This window comes from Aulonocara sp. 'chitande type north' Nkhata Bay, linkage group LG10 (genome assembly GCF_057382095.1).
Source record: "Aulonocara sp. 'chitande type north' Nkhata Bay isolate Kocher_YH1m ecotype deep benthic linkage group LG10, A_spYH_male_GT1.1, whole genome shotgun sequence".
Classification (NCBI taxonomy): domain Eukaryota; kingdom Metazoa; phylum Chordata; class Actinopteri; order Cichliformes; family Cichlidae; genus Aulonocara; species Aulonocara sp. 'chitande type north' Nkhata Bay.
This window is the reverse complement of record NC_141353.1, coordinates 13,992,264-14,010,467: the sequence shown is the minus strand read 5'-3', so window position 1 is coordinate 14,010,467 and position 18,204 is coordinate 13,992,264. Positions and strand designations below refer to the sequence as shown.

The following is an 18,204-nucleotide window of genomic DNA, read 5'->3' as shown; positions in this document are numbered from 1 at the left end:
GAGAAACTGGGACTGTTGTGGAGGGTCTCACCAATAAGTGTATAAAGAGATTACATTAATATTGAGCAGAATTGAGTTCAGTTTAATCCCCTGCTATAGCCATTAGTAGGAAAGAAAACAGCATCAAGTACTAACCTGCAGGGTTCATTTAAATACCTTTAAGCTGTCAGGCAGGTTATAAAAGCCTATTTTTAATTTGCTTCTTAGCAAAGACTGAAAATCTCACTAGAAAACATCTCTGGAATGTGACCTCTCACACTCAGAAAAATCGAAACCACAAAACAGTGCTGCCCCTCTTATCACCCAGCCTATCCGCTTGCTCAATGAGCCTGTGTAGCATCATCCAGGTGCGGCACTTCAAAACTAACAGGGGAGGGGGGCGGGATCTGAAACTGCAGGGGGTGGGGGCTCTGGTGGAGGTATTTCTGCCATCTTATTTGCGTGTCACAGAGACCCGGAGGAGGACCGGCACTGATCTGCTCTGACACAAACAGGTGAGAACACAATACGGCACAAAAATGGACTTCACACCCCTGTTCGTGGCCTGTGTGAGGAAGGCCTCATTACCAAATCTGAATTGCTTTCCTTTTCTATGAATAATGAATTTGACCTGCTTAATTGGGGCTGGCACATCTCCAGAAAGATTCATCACAAGAGATTAAAGCACTAAGCACAGGTCAAAATGTTAACAGGCGCTTGAAGAGAATACAGAACAGATGCGCAATATGACAAGATGCAGAGAGACTGGGGAGAGCACGAGATACATTTGTTAATAGTGTTTACAAGCAGATTAGATTTTTGCACAAGTTTTATTGTGGAATGTCTTCTGGTATGCTCAAATGGTTTTATTCAGATAATAATAACTGTCCACATGTGTTAATAACAAAGCGTAAATGCTTCAATATCACTTTATCATGGTAGATGAGTTTTTTGTGTATAGGAATACAGCTTTACAGGTTGCGAAAGGGGGTGAGTTGGGAATGAGTGTAGAGTATGACAGATAAAACGTACAGAAAGTTTATCATCAAATATTTCCTCAGGTTGAACATCTGAGAAAACATCAGCAGCATGTCAAAAGGTGAGTATTAAGATTAAACATGGAAGAAAAAACTATTTCTTGGTATGCAGTACTGATAAAAGTGTGTGTGTGTTGTAGATATTAACAGAAGCCAGGTGCTTCAAAACATCAGGGTGCGGTCTACATTAAAAAAGGACGGCAGCTGGATCCAAAGATCAAATGATGCCAAGAAAGAACAAGACACAGCGGGGTACTCACAGTGATTGAGATGCAACTTCAAAAATTGAGTTTTAAAATTTTGTTTTTTTTAATTGAAAGGGATAATTGAAGCTGTCCTGTCTCAGTGTCACAGCAACCTCTTCTGTGTTGCAGAACGAACACAGATGTGGAAACTAAACCTATTCCAGCTAGGAGTTCACAAGTCCGGTTGGCAGCCAGGAGATTTGAGTGAGTGCTGCAAAATTATTTTAAAAAAGAAAAAACGCTTTTGAATGTAAACGTTGCTCAGGCACACCGGATTTAACTGACAAATACACAGAAATGGTAAAACAAACAAACAAAAAAAACAACAACTTTCATTTCTAAGGTTTCAAGCATCCGCACATATGAAAAATAATAGTCTAGTCCTTACCATGGCTTGGTAAATATAACTTCAGATGAACTTTAAAACTTCACATATTACAATATGTTTTTTTTTTAAAGACAACAACAAAGCAAAAATGCAGAAGTAGTGTGTGAAGAACTAAGTACAGCCTTATCACCAAATTCGCCCTAAGGTGCTTAGAGAAATCAAATCAGAGTCTATAGGCCTCAGTTAGCATGCAAAATGTTAAAATTTGTGACAGTGCAACCAGGAAAAGACTGAACAACAGAAGTGGAGATGTCTGACCATAGTGTGTAGTTTCATGTTTGGTAAAACACCCCCCAAAACAAACAAACAACAACAAAAAAAATGCACAAACATTTTATAGCAACTCTTAGGCATGTTGGTGGACGGGTGATGATTTGGGCTGGTTTTGCAGCCACATGAAGTGGGCACCTTGATATCACTAACTTGACCATGATGAACTCCTCTGTATACCAAAGTATTCTAGAGTCAAATGTGAGGGCATCTGTCTGACAGCTACAGCTTGTCCAAAACTGGTTCTTTCAACGGGACAATGAATCCAATCACATCAGCAACTCTATAACAGAATGGCTGAAAAAGAAAAAAGGCAACAAGTTAAAGAAAAGTGGACCAAAATTCCTCCGCAATGATGTGGCAGATTGATAAAGTCATACAGGAAGCTATTCAAGTTATTGTTGCTAAAGGTGGTTCTACCAGCTACTCAGTCACTGGTTGTTCTTTTCACACACTCCTTCTGCATTTTGGCTTAGTTTGTTTTTTTTAAACCGTGTAATACGTCACGCATTGTTGTTCGTCTGAGGTTGTATTTCAGAAACTTTAAGAGCATGATTTACTTTCAATATGCCCTCATATGTAAACCTCAGAACTGACAGAGGCCATAAATTTTTACCATGACTGTAAATCTATTTTTTTTAAAAGAAAAATAATGTAAAACTTAAATATTAGACCCATGTGTATGGCACCACACAGTGTGGTGGCAGTTCTGCAAGTTAAACTCAAATTGTCCTTCGACTGTGCTGTGTCATTGAATCATAACTAAAAATATTCCAGGCTTCAGGCACAAATCACCATCTGTGATATTAACATACAGTACAAAAACATTAACTTAGCCCTGGGCATCTGTACCGCATCCATAAAACTCTAAAGTACACTGCAGTGTGACCTACACTTAAGCTGGTTGATCAAACGTTAATCTTACTGGGGTGCTTCCCTGTAGGACACATGCGTATTTTTTCCTTGAATACTGTAGCAAAAGCTTTCTAGGGAACAACTTAACATATGAGATTGTTAATTATATGGTATGTGACAAATGTTTTTCCAGCTTTGTTAAAAAAAAAAGGTTAATGTTAATATTAATACCCCTGTGCATTAAAATTATGATTTTGATATAGGCATCCAATAATTATAGTCATATACAGAGTTATTTTATACAGGTAATAGAACAGAAAGATGTTCTTCTGCTTGGTTGCACAATATTTCTACTAAATAAAGGATACGTCAGCCTTAGCTGCCTGACTATTGTCGGCAAATGTATCAATTGCACTGACATTACATCACTCAGCCTGAACATGTACATAACACAGACACACACACACACTCAACTATGGCTACAGCAAAATTTTGTAAATTATTAAGGTTATGGACAAATTTTTGCTTCAAACACATTTAAAAATATCTTTATTCTAGATGTCTGACTTTTCCCCCTGAGATCACGTAGGGTTCATTCTTCCAGGTGAACAGAAAGAAGCAAATTATTTAAAAAGGTCTTGGGTTTACTTTTATATCAGTTTCTGTGTTCACAATTATTCAGGATACTTATGTTCACAGGCCACTTTATTATGTACACCTTGCTTGTACTGGGTTGGACCCCTTTTCCTCCAGAACTGTCTTAATTATTCATACCATAGATTCAACAACATGCTGGAAACCTTCCTGAGATTATGATCTACATTAACATGATAGCACAGTGCTGCCATGTGATTGGCTGACTTGATATATGCATTAATGAGAAGCTAAACAGGCGTACCTAACAAAGAGGCCAGTAGATGTAAGTAAAGGAACAACAGAATCACATGTACAATTTTAAACTATTTAGGGAAAAAAAGACAACAACCGTTGGAACCAAAAATGGACATATTTTCTTTGACCTCCAAAGAAAACCATGACAACAGCAGTAGGTGTATCATATTCTACAGCTGCATCATCTGTTGATGACACATCCTTCAATAAATGGTTCCAACTTCCACTCAAAATCAGTCTGGTAGTTAAGAGGCTTGATTGTGCTTCAGAGACATCTTGCACAGCATAAAGTGTAGTTATCAGACGTCTACAACAGATAACATATGAAAATGTGCCCAAGCTTTAAATCCATTCTTTTATCCGTTCCAGTGTGTTTGAGATAATCGAGTGAATTTGTCACATTACTTAGATACATAAAACAAATGACAGAGTGAAGCACCGGTGTTATATCTGTGCAGAACTGCTCGGGCAACTCACACCTCACAGCCTCCCCTCCCTCACTTGCTGTCAGAGACCACTAAACTGAAATCATGCCCCTTACCAATGATGGTTAGCTTCGCTACCTGACTGGCCAGCAATACCAAAAAAAGATGGCACTGAATATCTACAAATGTCCTTTTGCTCACAATCCCCTAGGCTGAAGCAACTTGTGAGTGCTTTGCAAGTGTTTTTCTTTTATGGGTCACTTAATTTAAATGGCTTGCCATCCAATAATTCACAAGAAGATGGAAGCATTTATGAAGAGAAATTACAGATTTTTGTTAAGCAGAAATATTTCCTCTATTTTTCTTTTAATATCCTTTTGAAAATCATGTTCACCTTGGGACTCCCAACCCATTGAAAACCACAGTTGTGCAGCATTCAAACATTATTACCAGATAACTAAAACTGAGCTCATTGTTGAGTAGTAATTAATAACAATGCAAGCCTTCCTCAAACAGGGCTCTCTGCAGGGAGGCAGCAGGAGGTGGTTCACTATATTAAAAAACAGGACTGTAATTAATTCAGTATTTTGAAAGACAGAACGAGCCTGTGTTCATTTCTGCTTTGCTCAGTTATGCAGTCAATCACACTTTCATTTTTATAGCGATGAATTAGGAAGACGGCCCAGCATCTGTGAGGTCTCCTACAGTGTGCACTCCCGGCACTGGTGTTGACAAGGAGGGTGCAGCTATCTGGCCAGGGTGGTGGGCTGATATCATGTGTCTGTCACAGATGGTGAAGGGGTTCAGTGGGTAGATCCCAGATTTCCTAAAGCCTTCCTTCACAATTCTCACACCTTCCTCCTCCTTTGCTACCTGATATGTTCCTTTGAAAACCCCTGAGAACTCCTTTTTGCTAACTGCAAAGTGGGTGTCAGTAGTGTAGCCGTCGCCTAGGAATGAAGCAAAGTGCTGCTTGAGGACCACAAAGAGACCGTCATTGAGTGGCTGGAGGATGTGGGAGCAATGAGGTGGGAGGCACAGAAGAATGACATCCTCCTTACGAGCTGTTTCCACCACCTCCAGGTTCACGGGTGACTTGTGGCCATCGAAAATCAGCAGCAGTGGACGCTCCTTTGGTGCGTGCACGAGAAAATGTTTGAGGAACCATTTCTTAAAGAGGTCTGAATTGATACATCCCGAGTCTGACCACCCGTATAGGGCATTCGGTGGTCCTTGTGTCTTGTAGCATACTCCCCCTGGATAGGCCTTTGAGTAGATTATAAATGGGGGGATGTCCTCTCCAACCGCATTAAAGCAAGCCAAGACGGAGACATGGTCCCTGGAGCCTGGCGCTGGCTTGTAGCCTAGACCGACAGATTTGGGGAGAGTCACCCTCTTCCTACTCAGCTGAAAGTCTGTGTCATTGCAGTTGAAAATTTGGTGAGGCTTGTCTATGAGCTCATGAGCATCTACAACAGTCCTCAGGAGGTGAAAAAACTGATCTACTGCTTCCTTTCTCACTGACACAGTCCTCCCACGGACAACATTGTCTGCTGGCTGAATAGTGATGTTTTTCTCTTGTCTCTTTCTAAAATTGAGCCACCATGTCTGGCCCAGTTTGGAAAATGCCACCCTCCGGTGTTGCCGCTTATAAATTGACGATGCGAAGGACACCAGCTGCTGCTTTGTAAGTGGGAATCCATGCCTGGACATGTATAAGGAGAACTCGACCAACAACTCCTCATCAGCAGATGTTATAAGCTGAGCCGGGCCGCTACGGCTCCCAGGGGTCACCCGTCCACTGACTCTGTCCCCCAGTGAAGATTTAGGGACTCCAAACTCCTTGGCGGCTTGTCTCACTGTGCACCTGCCTGACTTGACCTCTATCAGTGCACGCTCCATGGCGTCCTCTGTCCACCTCTTCTTTTTCTTCCTCCCGATTTTATCAAGGTGATTTCTCGATGGCATTTTTCCCCCTAAGGCAACACAAGAAAATACTGAGATGAACCATACAAGTAAAAATCCGACAGCCACAAAGTGGCCTGGCTAAGCACCAAAAAGAATCACAAATCACATTGACATTGGTATAAGCTTACTAATTAAACACATTTTTACTTTACCAGAAATAATTGCTTTGTACTTTGTGTAGTTGGAGTTTATTGCAGTCCTTCAGCGCTCATGACAACCAGATATAAAAGTCTCGAGTTTGTTAGTCACCTATAAAGCTGACTTTATTAAACAGGTAATGCATTTTTAGATCTCTAAGCTCACTTCAATAAGAATAAAAGATCTTGCTATTTTTGTTGTTTTTTTGCTTAAAAGGGGCCCAAAGCGATGTTTAGAGCCTGCACTAATGTATTGAAATAACAAGGAACAGAATGCCATTTAAGATTTTATTTTTTTAACCGGGCCTAAAATAATATTTATGCTATATTTTGTTTTGAAAAACACTGTATCAGTGTTAAGTAACCTGATAGGCTTATGTCAAGTTTCTTTCAAAACCTGGTGGAAAGCATCGGGAAGTAACATTTTTGGAGGCACCTCATTTAGCTCTAAAAATGATACAGCAGGCCACATGAATTTTCTATTAACTACTATTATGTTTTTTTATTAAAAGTAAAAGTCGTAAAATACGAAGCGACTTACTCGTCTCGGACCGTGCTGGTATTATTTTTGATGTAAAACAGCAGACGTAAGGACTGTGGTGCTATTTTGAGACGATACTACACTTGAAAACAGCCCACCTGGGTAGTGTTGATTCCACAGTGGCCACTGATATGTCTGCTAGTTACAGAGAATTAAAATAATGCTGCTACATTTGACTATCGCCGTTAACTTTTCCGCTTAGCAATATGCTACTACTTTACGAAGCCGGGGAAAAGCGGAACAAGACCGGAAGTATTTCCACGACGCTTTCAAAATAGAGGTATCAAGAAAATAAGAGCCCAAGCCTATGGAGACGCTGACCACTGACCAAATCAATAAATTGCACTACAGTGCCCTTGTAATGATAATCAGCTAGGCAGCATTGTTGTGAAAAAAAATATTTTTCTCCCTTCTTGATTTATTTAATTTATTTTTTGTACATATTTGTCACACTTACATGTTTCAGAACAACAAACAAATTTTAATATTAGACAAGGATAACCTGAGTAAATACAAAAACAGTTTTTAAATGATCCTTTCCTCTATTAAGGGGGAAAAAATGTCCAACACTACCTGGTCTTATGTGAAAAGTAATTGCCCTCTCGTTGTGCCACCCCTGGCAGCAGGAACTGAAGCGTTTGTGATACTGCAGTTCTTTTAATTTAGCCACACTGAAGGGCTGAACAGTCTAATAGAGAACATGCCAAAATATCTCAATTGGATGTAAGTCCCACTTTGTCTAGGCCACTTTAAAACCTTATATTTGTGCTGCTACATAAAGCATAATGCTTACATCATTGTTCAATTAATTTATCACACCACCACCACTGTTGATGTCTTGATGATTTGGTGTTCTTTTATGAATATATTAGAATTTATTCACGTATCTATCTATCTATCTATCTATCTATCTATCTATCTATCTATCTATCTATCTATCTATCTATCTATCTATCTATCTATCTATCTATCTATCTATCTATCTATCTATCTATCTGTCTGTCTGTCTGTCTGTCTGTCTGTCTGTCTGTCTGTCTGTCTGTCTGTTTTTCTTTCCCAGATTATCCCAGCAAACACTGTTATGTTCTCCTTATTTGGAGTAAAACCAGAGACACCGCTATGAAGAGGCCTCATGAAGCTTAGCTTCCCCAAAGTGTTCTTACCAACACTAACCCAGCAAACACTGTTATGTTGTCCTTATTTGGATGTTCCAAAATTAAAAGTTGTGCTGATGTCTTAGCCATCTGCTGTACCTTTCGCCCTTTCGGCCTTTTACACATCTGTTCCCTGGGTCTGATGGTTCAAAGTCCATAAACATTTTCTATCAAGTCAGATTTTTTTTTAACAGAAATAATAGAAATGCACTAAAAAGATAGACAAATGTGTGTATACTTGCTGTTTTAGATGACCGCAATTGACACAAGTCATAAACCTTCTGAATTAATAGTTCAGTTCACACACTCATGAATGACAAACACCACATGTTTTGCTGTCACTTGTTAAGCTGCAAAGGGACCATTACCTCACAGTTTGTTGTGTATACAGCATATTCTTCTGTATCAAGAGGCTTTGCTCCTGCGGGAAAAGTTAGATTTTAGTTTGTGTGTCTCTCATTTATTACCAGCCTCAGCCACCACTTCACTGCAACGTGTCTGGTGATATTTACACCATTAATAAATATTGTGTTGACATTTAAGGCCTTATTTGTTAGCTTTGTTTCATCAATCACTGACTTCACATGCTCAGAATGCTCATCCTTCAATGCAGGTTGCACTCTTCATACAAATTTTTTTTAATGTAAGTTATGGATGAACGTTGTTTATATAAGAGATTCTGAAACTCCCAGAATACTGCTGACGCTGTATTCATTAAGCAAGCACTATATATGATAGCTAATGATGTACATTTATATTATTGCTCACTAGAGACATCAGTCACTACTCTAATGTGGAGCATTTGGCTTAGACTTTATTTCTGAGCCAACATAGTTAGAAGGTGATGAAATCTCTTATTGGTTCTGAAGAAGCAATTAAGAAAATATAAGGCTTTCTCTTTTCTCTTCTTATTCGTACCTTGTAGAGCAATAGATCCTCCACCAAGTTCTCCTCTTCAAAAGGCAGAGGTCATTTCATCTGAAGGGTATGTTGGTGCTGAATGTAAATTAAACTGTGCAAAACCTGAGCAAATATTTACTGCTTCTCTGCAAATCTGCATATTTCAAGCTTAATCTCAGTTAAATCTGAACATTTAAACCAAATACTCAGTGCTTTATTTGTCTGTTTTAGGAATTCAGCTAATCAGGCAAGTGCTGAAAATATTTCAGCTCCGAAAGACACTCGGCCTGAAGGCTCAACAGTGAAGATAGAGTTAGTATACGAGACTATAACTGGAAGTGTTAAATTCAAAGATGCTGAGTGTTTGTTATTTTGCTTACAAATCAAATTTTTTGTTGCAAAGTGGGGAAGAAGTAACACTCTCTTTTACAGGCCTCAACCCCCCACAAAAGCACCTATTCAAAATATTAATGCACAGCCAGAAAAGACATTTACTGAAGCAACTGCAGAAAACACGGAACAACATGCTGATGCACCAGCTGACACCTGTCACAATGAGGATAAGGCCTCCGCAGATGCTGATGTGAAAAATCCCCCTGCAGAAATCTCTGCTGCGGAAGGCACAGTGAGAGAGAGTAGTGAGAGTAAAAGCACCGCTGGAGTCTCTGGAGAATCTGTAATCAAAACAGAACCGCCGAATACAATTAATTTAGAGCACGCAGGAGTAAACATGTATGGACCACCTGCTTTGGCAACATCGGGAAAAGAAGCTTCTCTCCAAGGCGGTGTGGAAACACCCGCTGTAAGTGATGCAACACCAGAAGAAGAAACTGCTCTACAACACAGCACCATATCAGTCACCGACACTCTGCCTGCACCATCTAGTCAATCCGATGCTGACACTGCCAAGGGTGTGGAGTTTAAAGTCGAGTGTGCACCACCCTCTGAGCCGGTTTTTAAAAGCGGAACTGAAGAGGCGGTTGAGCGCGAAGATGAAGGCACTGTTGTTGAACAAAGTTTTGATCCAACACCTAAGACAGCAGCAGACTGTGACAAAGAGTTGAACATTGAAGATGCCCTTGACCAAGTAGCTGCTTCAGATGCAGAAGGTGTTTTGGATAACACAGAGCACGCAGCTATTAGACTGACTGATGCTTCAGATGTGGAGACGGCCAAGGCTGAAGCTGTTCCTAAACCTGTGGAAGATCCAAGACAACCCCACTCTGAGGACTTCAAACCAAACCAAAAGTGTGATGATAGCCATATGTGAGTGTTTTTATTTAAAAAAAAATAAAGGAACAGTAGAGTATTCAGTGTTGTTCGCATATTTTTATTTGAGCACTAAAATCATCCTCATTGTTTGTGACTGTTTTTGTAGTTCTGATGTGTCTCAAAAGCCTGCAGAGGACGTAAACTCAACAAAAACTCTGAATAAGCCCATGTAAGTTTCTCACTCTTACTGTACATAGTTATACAACACTCAAAAAATATCTATCCCTAAAATGTTGACATTAAGTAATTTGATTACATGTAAATTTTCCAAGTGGTTTAGTTACATACATTAAATGTAAAACGGTAATTTAATGGACTCTGGTCATGATTGTTATACATTCAGCATATCTTCCTTAATTGATGAAGTATTTGAATAAATTCACTTTTGATTTCATATATTTCAGTTACATTTAGTCAAAATTATTGCTTTGTGTTTATGAGAGCCAAGAATGGTTTTTTTTTAGTGTACATAAGTGTAAAAATGAATAAGGTTCATAACCTTTGCTTTGTTTTTTAACCACCTGCTTCAGTCATGGCAAATCTCCTTGTTACTTCTGCAACCAAATCATTAATGGAAATGTCAAGATCATGTTCAGTGAGCCCTCGATAAACTGCCACCCAGACTGTTTAAAGGTTTGTTATGTTTTCTTTTGTAAAAATGCTGTATATCTGTGCTTTTATGATATCCTTTCACTATCTCTCGTACATGAAATTAACACTGAGTATGCTTTTGCAGTGCGGGGTTTGTGCTAGGGCCCTTGGAGATATGCTGACCCCCATGTTTTTGAAGGACCAAGTGATCCAGTGTGGAGTGTGTTTTTCAAAAGCGGTTAAGAAATGATGCCTATCTGGGACAAATATGTTTCCAGAAAATAGTCCAAGCATACCTTGATGAATGTGCTGTCCATTATTTCCCATAACTTCCCTATCGACTTCTTCCTTTTTCTGTCACAACTGTATCCAGTAAAAGGGCAGTATATTGTTATGATTAATGATTCTGCAATGAAAAGGATAAATTAAAAATACAGCAAAAAAAAAAAAAAATACCAGCAATGCAACTGTATATGGCTAGAATAAAATTCCACGCATCAGATTTAAATGTTTTAATGAGCCTTAATTTCAAATAAGCACACACAAGTCTAAGTAGCAGGGCTACACGCTAAACACCTGGAGACAAGTTACTGAAGCATCAACCCCTCTGCAACCTAAAACAGCTTATATTGGGCTGAACACCTTTTTATCCCACCTACCATGGTAGCATTTAAACGAAAGAGAAAAAAAAGAGACTGTATAAGTATGACTAAAAAGCACGTTTATTGTAAGTGAAAGCTCAACGGGAAAATTTGGTTCGTTCAGCCTCACTCGTTTTAGTTCATGCAGTTTTGAAGGCTGATAATAGAGAAGCCACAAAATCATACTGAGAGCCAATTTGGGTGTCAGTAACCACTGAATACTGTGCATGCAGTTATGACTTGCGAGGCAAGCTGTCATTGCTCTTAATTATTCATGAAACATCATAAATCACAATGAGCACCAACAAAGCCTCACACAAAGGATAAAGTGAGAGATACAACCAGCAATGGGAAAATGAACAACAAAGCTAAGAGAATCATCTTGAAAGGAGGATCTGATGCACAGGCCAGAGCTCATTGCTGGAGGTAAATTATCTTCATCTCTCTGTCTGTTGTTCATACATAATAGTGATGAGAAACTATTTCTGTTATTGGAAAGGTTTAAAGAATAGCAGGCAATCCAGGTTTGGAGGTTGCCGTTTCCCAGAGGATGAATGTAGGCTGACTGTCCATCTCATAGTCGGACAATGGGGTTAACAGAGAAAACTGAGGCGCTGCACTTAGCGAATGCCTTTTCTGCCCAGGAACCGCAGAACTGCGTAGTTGTAGGTGGTGGCAACCAGATACAGGAACTAGAGTGAGTGGAAGAATTAATGAAATGAAAAAAATAATCAGCTTCTACACATAAACGAGTACTGTAAGCATTTTTTTTGCAAGCAGACAATGAATATTCATTTGTCTCCAAGAGGAGAAGTGATCAGTATAATGCTTTAATCATCCAAGATAGAAAGCAAACTTTAATAGTCATCTCTGACTGTGTGTAGTCACGAACAGAGTTTTGGTTTAGAGAAATCCACACGTTGAAAATTCATTTATTTCTGCTCAATACAAACAAGGTGACTGGAATTTTTTTGCGTGAAGATCATAGCATTGAAAACTGACATTGACAATGTGTCGCCGTTCCTCCAAATAATTCACATACTTTGCTGTGTACAGTGTTAATCAGAAGCGGTTCCACTCACAACACCATTCAAAATGATACTTTAAACAGTAAAAGCAGCTCTGTTTCTGGAAACTCATTTTCAAGTGCCTAGATTGAGAAAAAACGTTTATCGGATGTACCAGTGATGGTGTTTTTCCTGCTTCATCATAACATTATATAATATGATAAATGTAGATAATACGATAAAACATATATATCATATTAATGTATGTCCAGGATGAACACTAAAACTGGCCAATCATGCTGTTGTGATGTCACAGCATTGCAATTTAGGGGGGAAAACAATAAAAAGATGCCCGTGTTCAAATATGACCCTCTTGTGGAATAAATGGTAAGCATTTCAAGGGTTTTCTTTATTAATGAATGCAATAAAATATATATATTATCAAGATAGGCTTGCTGCCAGCCAGATTTAGGTTACTTGCATTGGTTTGGTAATGATAGTTTTTAAAGCAATAGCTAACTTCTTGACCTGTGCTAACTGAACTCTCAGAAAATATTGTTGGTCACTGGCAATATTAATCCTTGACAAGCACTATTATGATGACGTAGGAAAAACACCAACACCGCAGAGTGGTTTCATTTCAAAATTTAAATTTGATTCAGCTGTTTAAATGGAGTTAGCTTAAATGTCCTAGAAATAATGCAAAAATAGCTCACCAGTGCTAACAGAGTGATCCCAGCACCGGCAAATGCAGCTATGTACAAGTCATATGTGACATAGAACTGGAAGACATAATAAAAAAAGGTTAGCTTGAAACACATGCAGGGTGTTTAATCAAACTCGTGTGTGTTACTGTGAGCTCTCTCATATGCACGTTGTCCTGCTAATAATTCAAAACAGATTTTATGTCGATTTTGATCAGTGATTTTAATGTGATGATGCCAAAATGCTATATCGAACTGTATAAAGACTCTACTCACTTCACTAGTTTTGCAGATTGCTGCTAAGGTTGTCCCACAAGACTTGCCTGGCATTGCATTCCAAGGAAGCAGACCTTAAATGGAGACATAACATAAGTGAGAAACCTCATACTATGGCTGAATTATGATGAGATTTGATGATCCGTGTATGCTCTGGCTTGCCTGAAGCATGTCGGGGAAACTATAGTGAAGAAATGACCATAAAGGTGTAGTTCTCTTCATTATTTCCTGACTAATATAGCCATCAGTCTAGCAGCCACTACACGGTGATTAATTGCTTTCAAGGGCGCATTAACATTCCCATCAGGGGGACCATGTGGTCAGTAGTTACACGAGCAACGCACCATACTGCCTGGCGTCCATGCAGATCCAGCCATGCTGATTAATGCTGGGGGTTGATTCAGACAGGATGTTGACGGTGTGGCAGGTCTGCTCCATATTGAACAAGAAGAAGACTGGGATAGCACTGAAGGCAAACACCGCCAGCCAGATGAAGGCCAAGATGTACGTCACTATGATGAACTGTTGTAGCAAAAAAGTGCAGCACACAAGGTCACAGAATCGCAACACAGATGCTAATAGATACTTTCCGTGTGATAAATGTGGTGTCATTAAATCTGTAATGAACCATAATTCATGTGGAAATTGCAGAAACAAAGAGCATATTTATTAGACTCAAAACAAGCCAGAATTCAGCATCTCAACAATGTTGACACCTCACATTTCCCCTCCCTCTTCATTTCCTCGCTCCCTCCTCCTCCACCCATGTGCTCACCGTCAGGCTGAGGCAGCGGCCGCACTGGGTACTCCTGAATTCGCCGAAGGTCTGTTTGACAGCACTTGTTGTGTAGAAGCCCTCAGCCAGTAGCAGGATACCATAGAGGAAGAAAAATGAAGCCAGACCATAGATCACGTACTGGAAGTATTTGATACTGGAACAGTCACAGAGAGAAGTCAGTCAATTAGTTAAAACAAAGCAATGCCAGAGACTTAGAAAAAAGAAGCCACAACTGATAGAAGTTATTGAAAAATCACTCACAAAGAGGCCATGACCACATAGTCCTGAATGTTGCGGGCAAAGTAAGTCTCAACGAGGACTTCGGTTTGGGTCAGCGCTTCGTGCCCGCAGCCACAAAATAATGCCATGCCAGCATAGCACAGCAAGGTGGCCACCAGGGATGGGTAGGGCACTGCCCCAATGCACCGGATACAGCAATCATAGCAACCTGAGGGGGCATAATATATCAGCACACAGGCGGCACACACCGCACATATAACCACACAGCACATCTATGCCACAGTGGGGGACTCTTTCACCCAGTGGGGGAGCTATGAAAAAGGCCTCGCTTTGTCTGAAAATCCATGAGCATACACCAAAACCCCAACAACAGGCAAGAAAGCAAAAGAAAAAGACCAAGAAAAAAAAAGAAGATAAATTAGACAGCAGTGACAAACAAGAGTTCAAGCAGCGTCTCCCAATAAAGCGTCCAAACAAAAGCAGCCAACACGGACTTTATAGCAATCTCACGCACTTCTTCCAGAGCAAGCTGAGCTGTTGAAGCAGGTAGCAAACATCCAAAGTGTTAATAAATGCATTGCCAGAAATGGGATAGAGGAAAGCACCTAAGGCTTTGCAAAGCCAAGGCTGCCTGACCGGAAACATTTGCTGCTTCTGATGCTGTACTCCGCTATAAGAAAGGTTCCAGTGCCAACAAGTGTTGTACAGAGCTCTCTACAAGGTATTGCTACTGTAAAATAAGCCTCTCAGCGCTGACTTCATCCAGTATGTGAAAGCTCAAATGCTTGTGCCAACACCTCACAGCTCTGCTCTTACTAAATCTGGTCCAGCCCTCTTTGTCCAGTGGTCACAGGCGTCACCAGGCGATTGAGGGATGGTGGTGAAACGCTGGCTTCAGGGGGCCCAAAGAAAGAGCATCTCTTTGTGGCAGCAGATACAATATCCATTGTATCTGCCATGATTGGGAAGGAACAAAGGCCAGTGATGTCAAACAAAGACCATGGTGCCACAATACACACATATAACGTAATGGCGGAGGGGTCACCGGGACCGTCTCTCCACCACTGCCAATGTCACTACTCAGGGCCTCCTCCCTCCACAGCTGGCTGAGACTGGTACCATGGCACCGAGTGTCAATGTCGGTGGGGGCCGGGTTCAAGTGTTTAAAGAGTGGGTGGAAGCATTATGAAGGAGAGGGGCAATTTGAATATCTTCACTACAACAACAATAGCAAGCCCAACTCAAAATTAGTTAGGCCCAAACATCCCCAAACATGTCTATTTCTGCATTCATCTTTTGCAAGATCTTTTGGTTTTTAGTTGGAAGGAAGAGAAACTGTGAGTTAAACAAACTGTTACTAAAATATAAATAGTAACAGCAGGAAGACTGTTAGTCCCAAAAATGATAGCGCCTACGGACGCCCACGCTTAATCTGTGCCCGGCTGCAGCAGTAGTTGTATTGATAGAATAATAAACGCCACAAAAGCCTCAGTTTGAATTTCAGTGCAAAGTGCATCAGTGCATTTGCAGCAGATGTCAGGTAATTACTGAAATCTCCAAAGCTGCTTCAAAAAAAACCCAAACAAACATGCAGAATTTCACTCAGAGGCTATTTGCAAGTGAGAACATGTTTAGCAGAAGTTGTTTGCGTCCACAATTCTCTTGGAAGTGTGACAAAATATGCCCGTGACACATGTGGGAGTATTTGACCTCTTTCACATGAGTGACCTGGCATGGCCTTGGCATGATGAGAGTTGCTGCCCAGCTCTGTCATGCCACTCTGATTCCACTCTAGTTTACTGCTGAAAGAGATTAGAGCAGGTGACAAGAAGGTAAATAATCCTGGCAGCGTGCACGTGTTTTTCTTTTTGGTCTTTTGAAATCACCATCATATGTTAACCTGCATCATGTGTTAGAATCAAGGGGCAAAAAGGGAATTAGTGGTAAATCAAAAAATGGGTCTAGAAATGCTTTTGATGAATTAAAACAGAGGATTAATTTGCAGCAATTCTTCCCTCAGACTTGATATCAAAGGACATCAAAGGTAACATTAGTACTGGTTATTGAAATAGACTTTTTAAAAAAATTTTTTTTATAAATCCCATCAATAACAAATGATAAGAACCATTAGAAATTCTGTGCACTCACCCATGTCCGGAAAGAAGTGTCAGGTTATTGAAGTTTTGCTGGGTGGCTTTGTGACTGTGATATGAGGATATGAGAAGTTATTCGCCGCCACCCCTATATGAATCTAACTCGCGCTTTTGTCTCATCAACAATAGATAGACCACATCTCCCCGAGTCACATCTTAAAGTCACAAAGACCCATTTCAGCTGCCAGTCATTATTTAAGGAGCCACGGGGAACAGAGAGTGGGACAAATATTCTAACACGAACTTTCATCTTGGTATCTTCTTCCTTTTACAGCATTTTCATTTCTTTTCTTTCCCTGATTCTATCATAACATATGTGGGTAATTTAATAAACATGCCAGCTTTTACATGCACACTTTACACTTTTAAGCATTCAGTAAAATAACAACTCAGCTATTCTGCGATCTACATTTTTTTTTCTACATGTTTTTATCTCTTTACACACGCTTTTGATAAGTCATCTGTTTATTGCACACACCCCATGTCAGACATCAGCACCACAGGTAACAGGTCTCGTGGCTTATAAGTCCATTTGTGCAGAACACTTAAAGATAAGAAGCACGCACAGACAGAAGAGGAAAATAAATCTAAACCTCAGTGACTGACATTGACGAAGTTGAGTAACAAGGGTGACATTGATGGTTGGGTCCAGCTGCTGTCCTCCTTCCCTCCCTCCCTCATGTTTGACCCAGTTGATGTCAAAGCTGGGTTCACTACAAAGGCGCCAGTGTGCAGCAGGAGAAAACACCATGCTTTTTTTTTTTTTTACGAGAGAGTGAAAATCCTCACCCTCCTTTCATTTGCCATTTAAAGCACACAGTGCACAAGTAGACGTAATCAAATATCATCATCAAAAGACACAAATGATCACACTATTATATCACATTTAATTACCAGGAATTAAAAAGGGAATGCTTTAATTATTTTGGAGAAACAGAACTTTATATTATTATACAGTTATCTATCCATCCATTCGCTTCTGCTTATCTAGGGGGTGCTGGAGCCTATCCCAGCTGTCATAGGGCGAGAGGCGGGGTACACCCTGGACAGGTCGCCAGTCTGTCGCAGGGTAACACACAGGGACAGACAACCATTCGCACTCACATTCACACCTATGGGCAATTCAGATTTTCCAATTAACCTATCCCCACAAAGTACATGTCTTTGGACTGTGGGAGGAAGCCGGAGTACCCGGGGAGAACCCACGCAAACCTCACACAGAAAGACCCTGCTGATGGTAGAATTGAACTCAGGACCTTCTTGCTGTGAAGCAACAGTGCTAACCACCATGCCACCGTGCTGCCTATACAGTTATCTAGTTGTATTAGTTATTGGGACTGCTAGAGATGCAGTGCAATTTTTACCAACTCACCGGATCCTGTAAAAAGCTGGAGGGACTGCTGTGTTCCCGACCCAAAAAATAAATAAAAAAATCACTCCTCCTCAGACAGTTCCTTCAAATATAATCGGCTTCTGGATGCTGAAATTGTTTGGTTTAACTTTCCATTCTGCAACCTTTCTCAGATCAAGTGATTTGTTTAGAAAGGATTCATGACACTGGCTCTGATACACTTAAAGTGCAGGGAAGTGACGCCTTTGAAGTCTCTAAGAAGACATATGAGAGAATGTGAAAGAGAGACAGACAAGAAGCATTAATTAACCTCTGTACTGCATATGAGTGTGTACAATGGCTGTCAGCTTTGCTTAATGTTGACAATCAAAGGACGGGGATTAGGTAGGGGGACTGGATTT

The 18,204-nt window shown here is 40.2% G+C and overlaps 3 protein-coding genes across 6 annotated transcripts; 1 reads left to right on the top strand and 2 right to left on the bottom strand.

Annotated features, from left to right (window-relative positions):
• Nucleotides 1-443: 443 nt before the first annotated feature.
• LOC147320410 (uncharacterized) lies at nt 444-6,990 on the bottom strand. 2 transcript variants are annotated; one of them, XM_086308353.1, is made up of 2 exons: nt 6,737-6,990; nt 444-6,066 (listed from the first exon to the last, which is right to left on the bottom strand). In XM_086308353.1, exon 2 carries the CDS (start codon nt 6,056-6,058, stop codon nt 4,760-4,762), a length of 1,299 nt encoding a protein of 432 aa, XP_086164479.1. In that variant the 5' UTR covers nt 6,059-6,066; nt 6,737-6,990; the 3' UTR covers nt 444-4,759. The 2 variants fall into 2 exon arrangements, with proteins under 2 accessions (XP_086164479.1, XP_086164480.1); XM_086308354.1 differs by having other exon boundaries at nt 6,835-6,986.
• LOC147320409 (uncharacterized) lies at nt 451-11,141 on the top strand. Of its 2 annotated transcripts, XM_086308352.1 has the most exons (10): nt 451-494; nt 1,041-1,078; nt 1,157-1,268; nt 1,391-1,465; nt 8,816-8,875; nt 9,022-9,102; nt 9,223-10,056; nt 10,169-10,231; nt 10,593-10,695; nt 10,799-11,141. In XM_086308352.1, the coding sequence occupies exons 2-10, from the start codon at nt 1,069-1,071 to the stop codon at nt 10,901-10,903; spliced, it is 1,443 nt and encodes a 480-aa protein (XP_086164478.1). In that variant the 5' UTR covers nt 451-494; nt 1,041-1,068; the 3' UTR covers nt 10,904-11,141. The 2 variants fall into 2 exon arrangements, with proteins under 2 accessions (XP_086164478.1, XP_086164477.1); XM_086308351.1 differs by having other exon boundaries at nt 10,593-11,141.
• A 9-nt stretch (nt 11,142-11,150) lies between these two features.
• plp1b (proteolipid protein 1b) lies at nt 11,151-16,599 on the bottom strand. 2 transcript variants are annotated; one of them, XM_086308356.1, is made up of 7 exons: nt 16,448-16,599; nt 14,321-14,507; nt 14,057-14,213; nt 13,626-13,803; nt 13,282-13,355; nt 13,018-13,083; nt 11,151-11,986 (listed from the first exon to the last, which is right to left on the bottom strand). In XM_086308356.1, the coding sequence occupies exons 1-7, from the start codon at nt 16,449-16,451 to the stop codon at nt 11,915-11,917; spliced, it is 738 nt and encodes a 245-aa protein (XP_086164482.1). In that variant the 5' UTR covers nt 16,452-16,599; the 3' UTR covers nt 11,151-11,914. The 2 variants fall into 2 exon arrangements, with proteins under 2 accessions (XP_086164482.1, XP_086164481.1); XM_086308355.1 differs by lacking the exon at nt 16,448-16,599 and adding an exon at nt 14,905-15,531.
• Between the last annotated feature and the right edge of the window lie 1,605 nt (nt 16,600-18,204).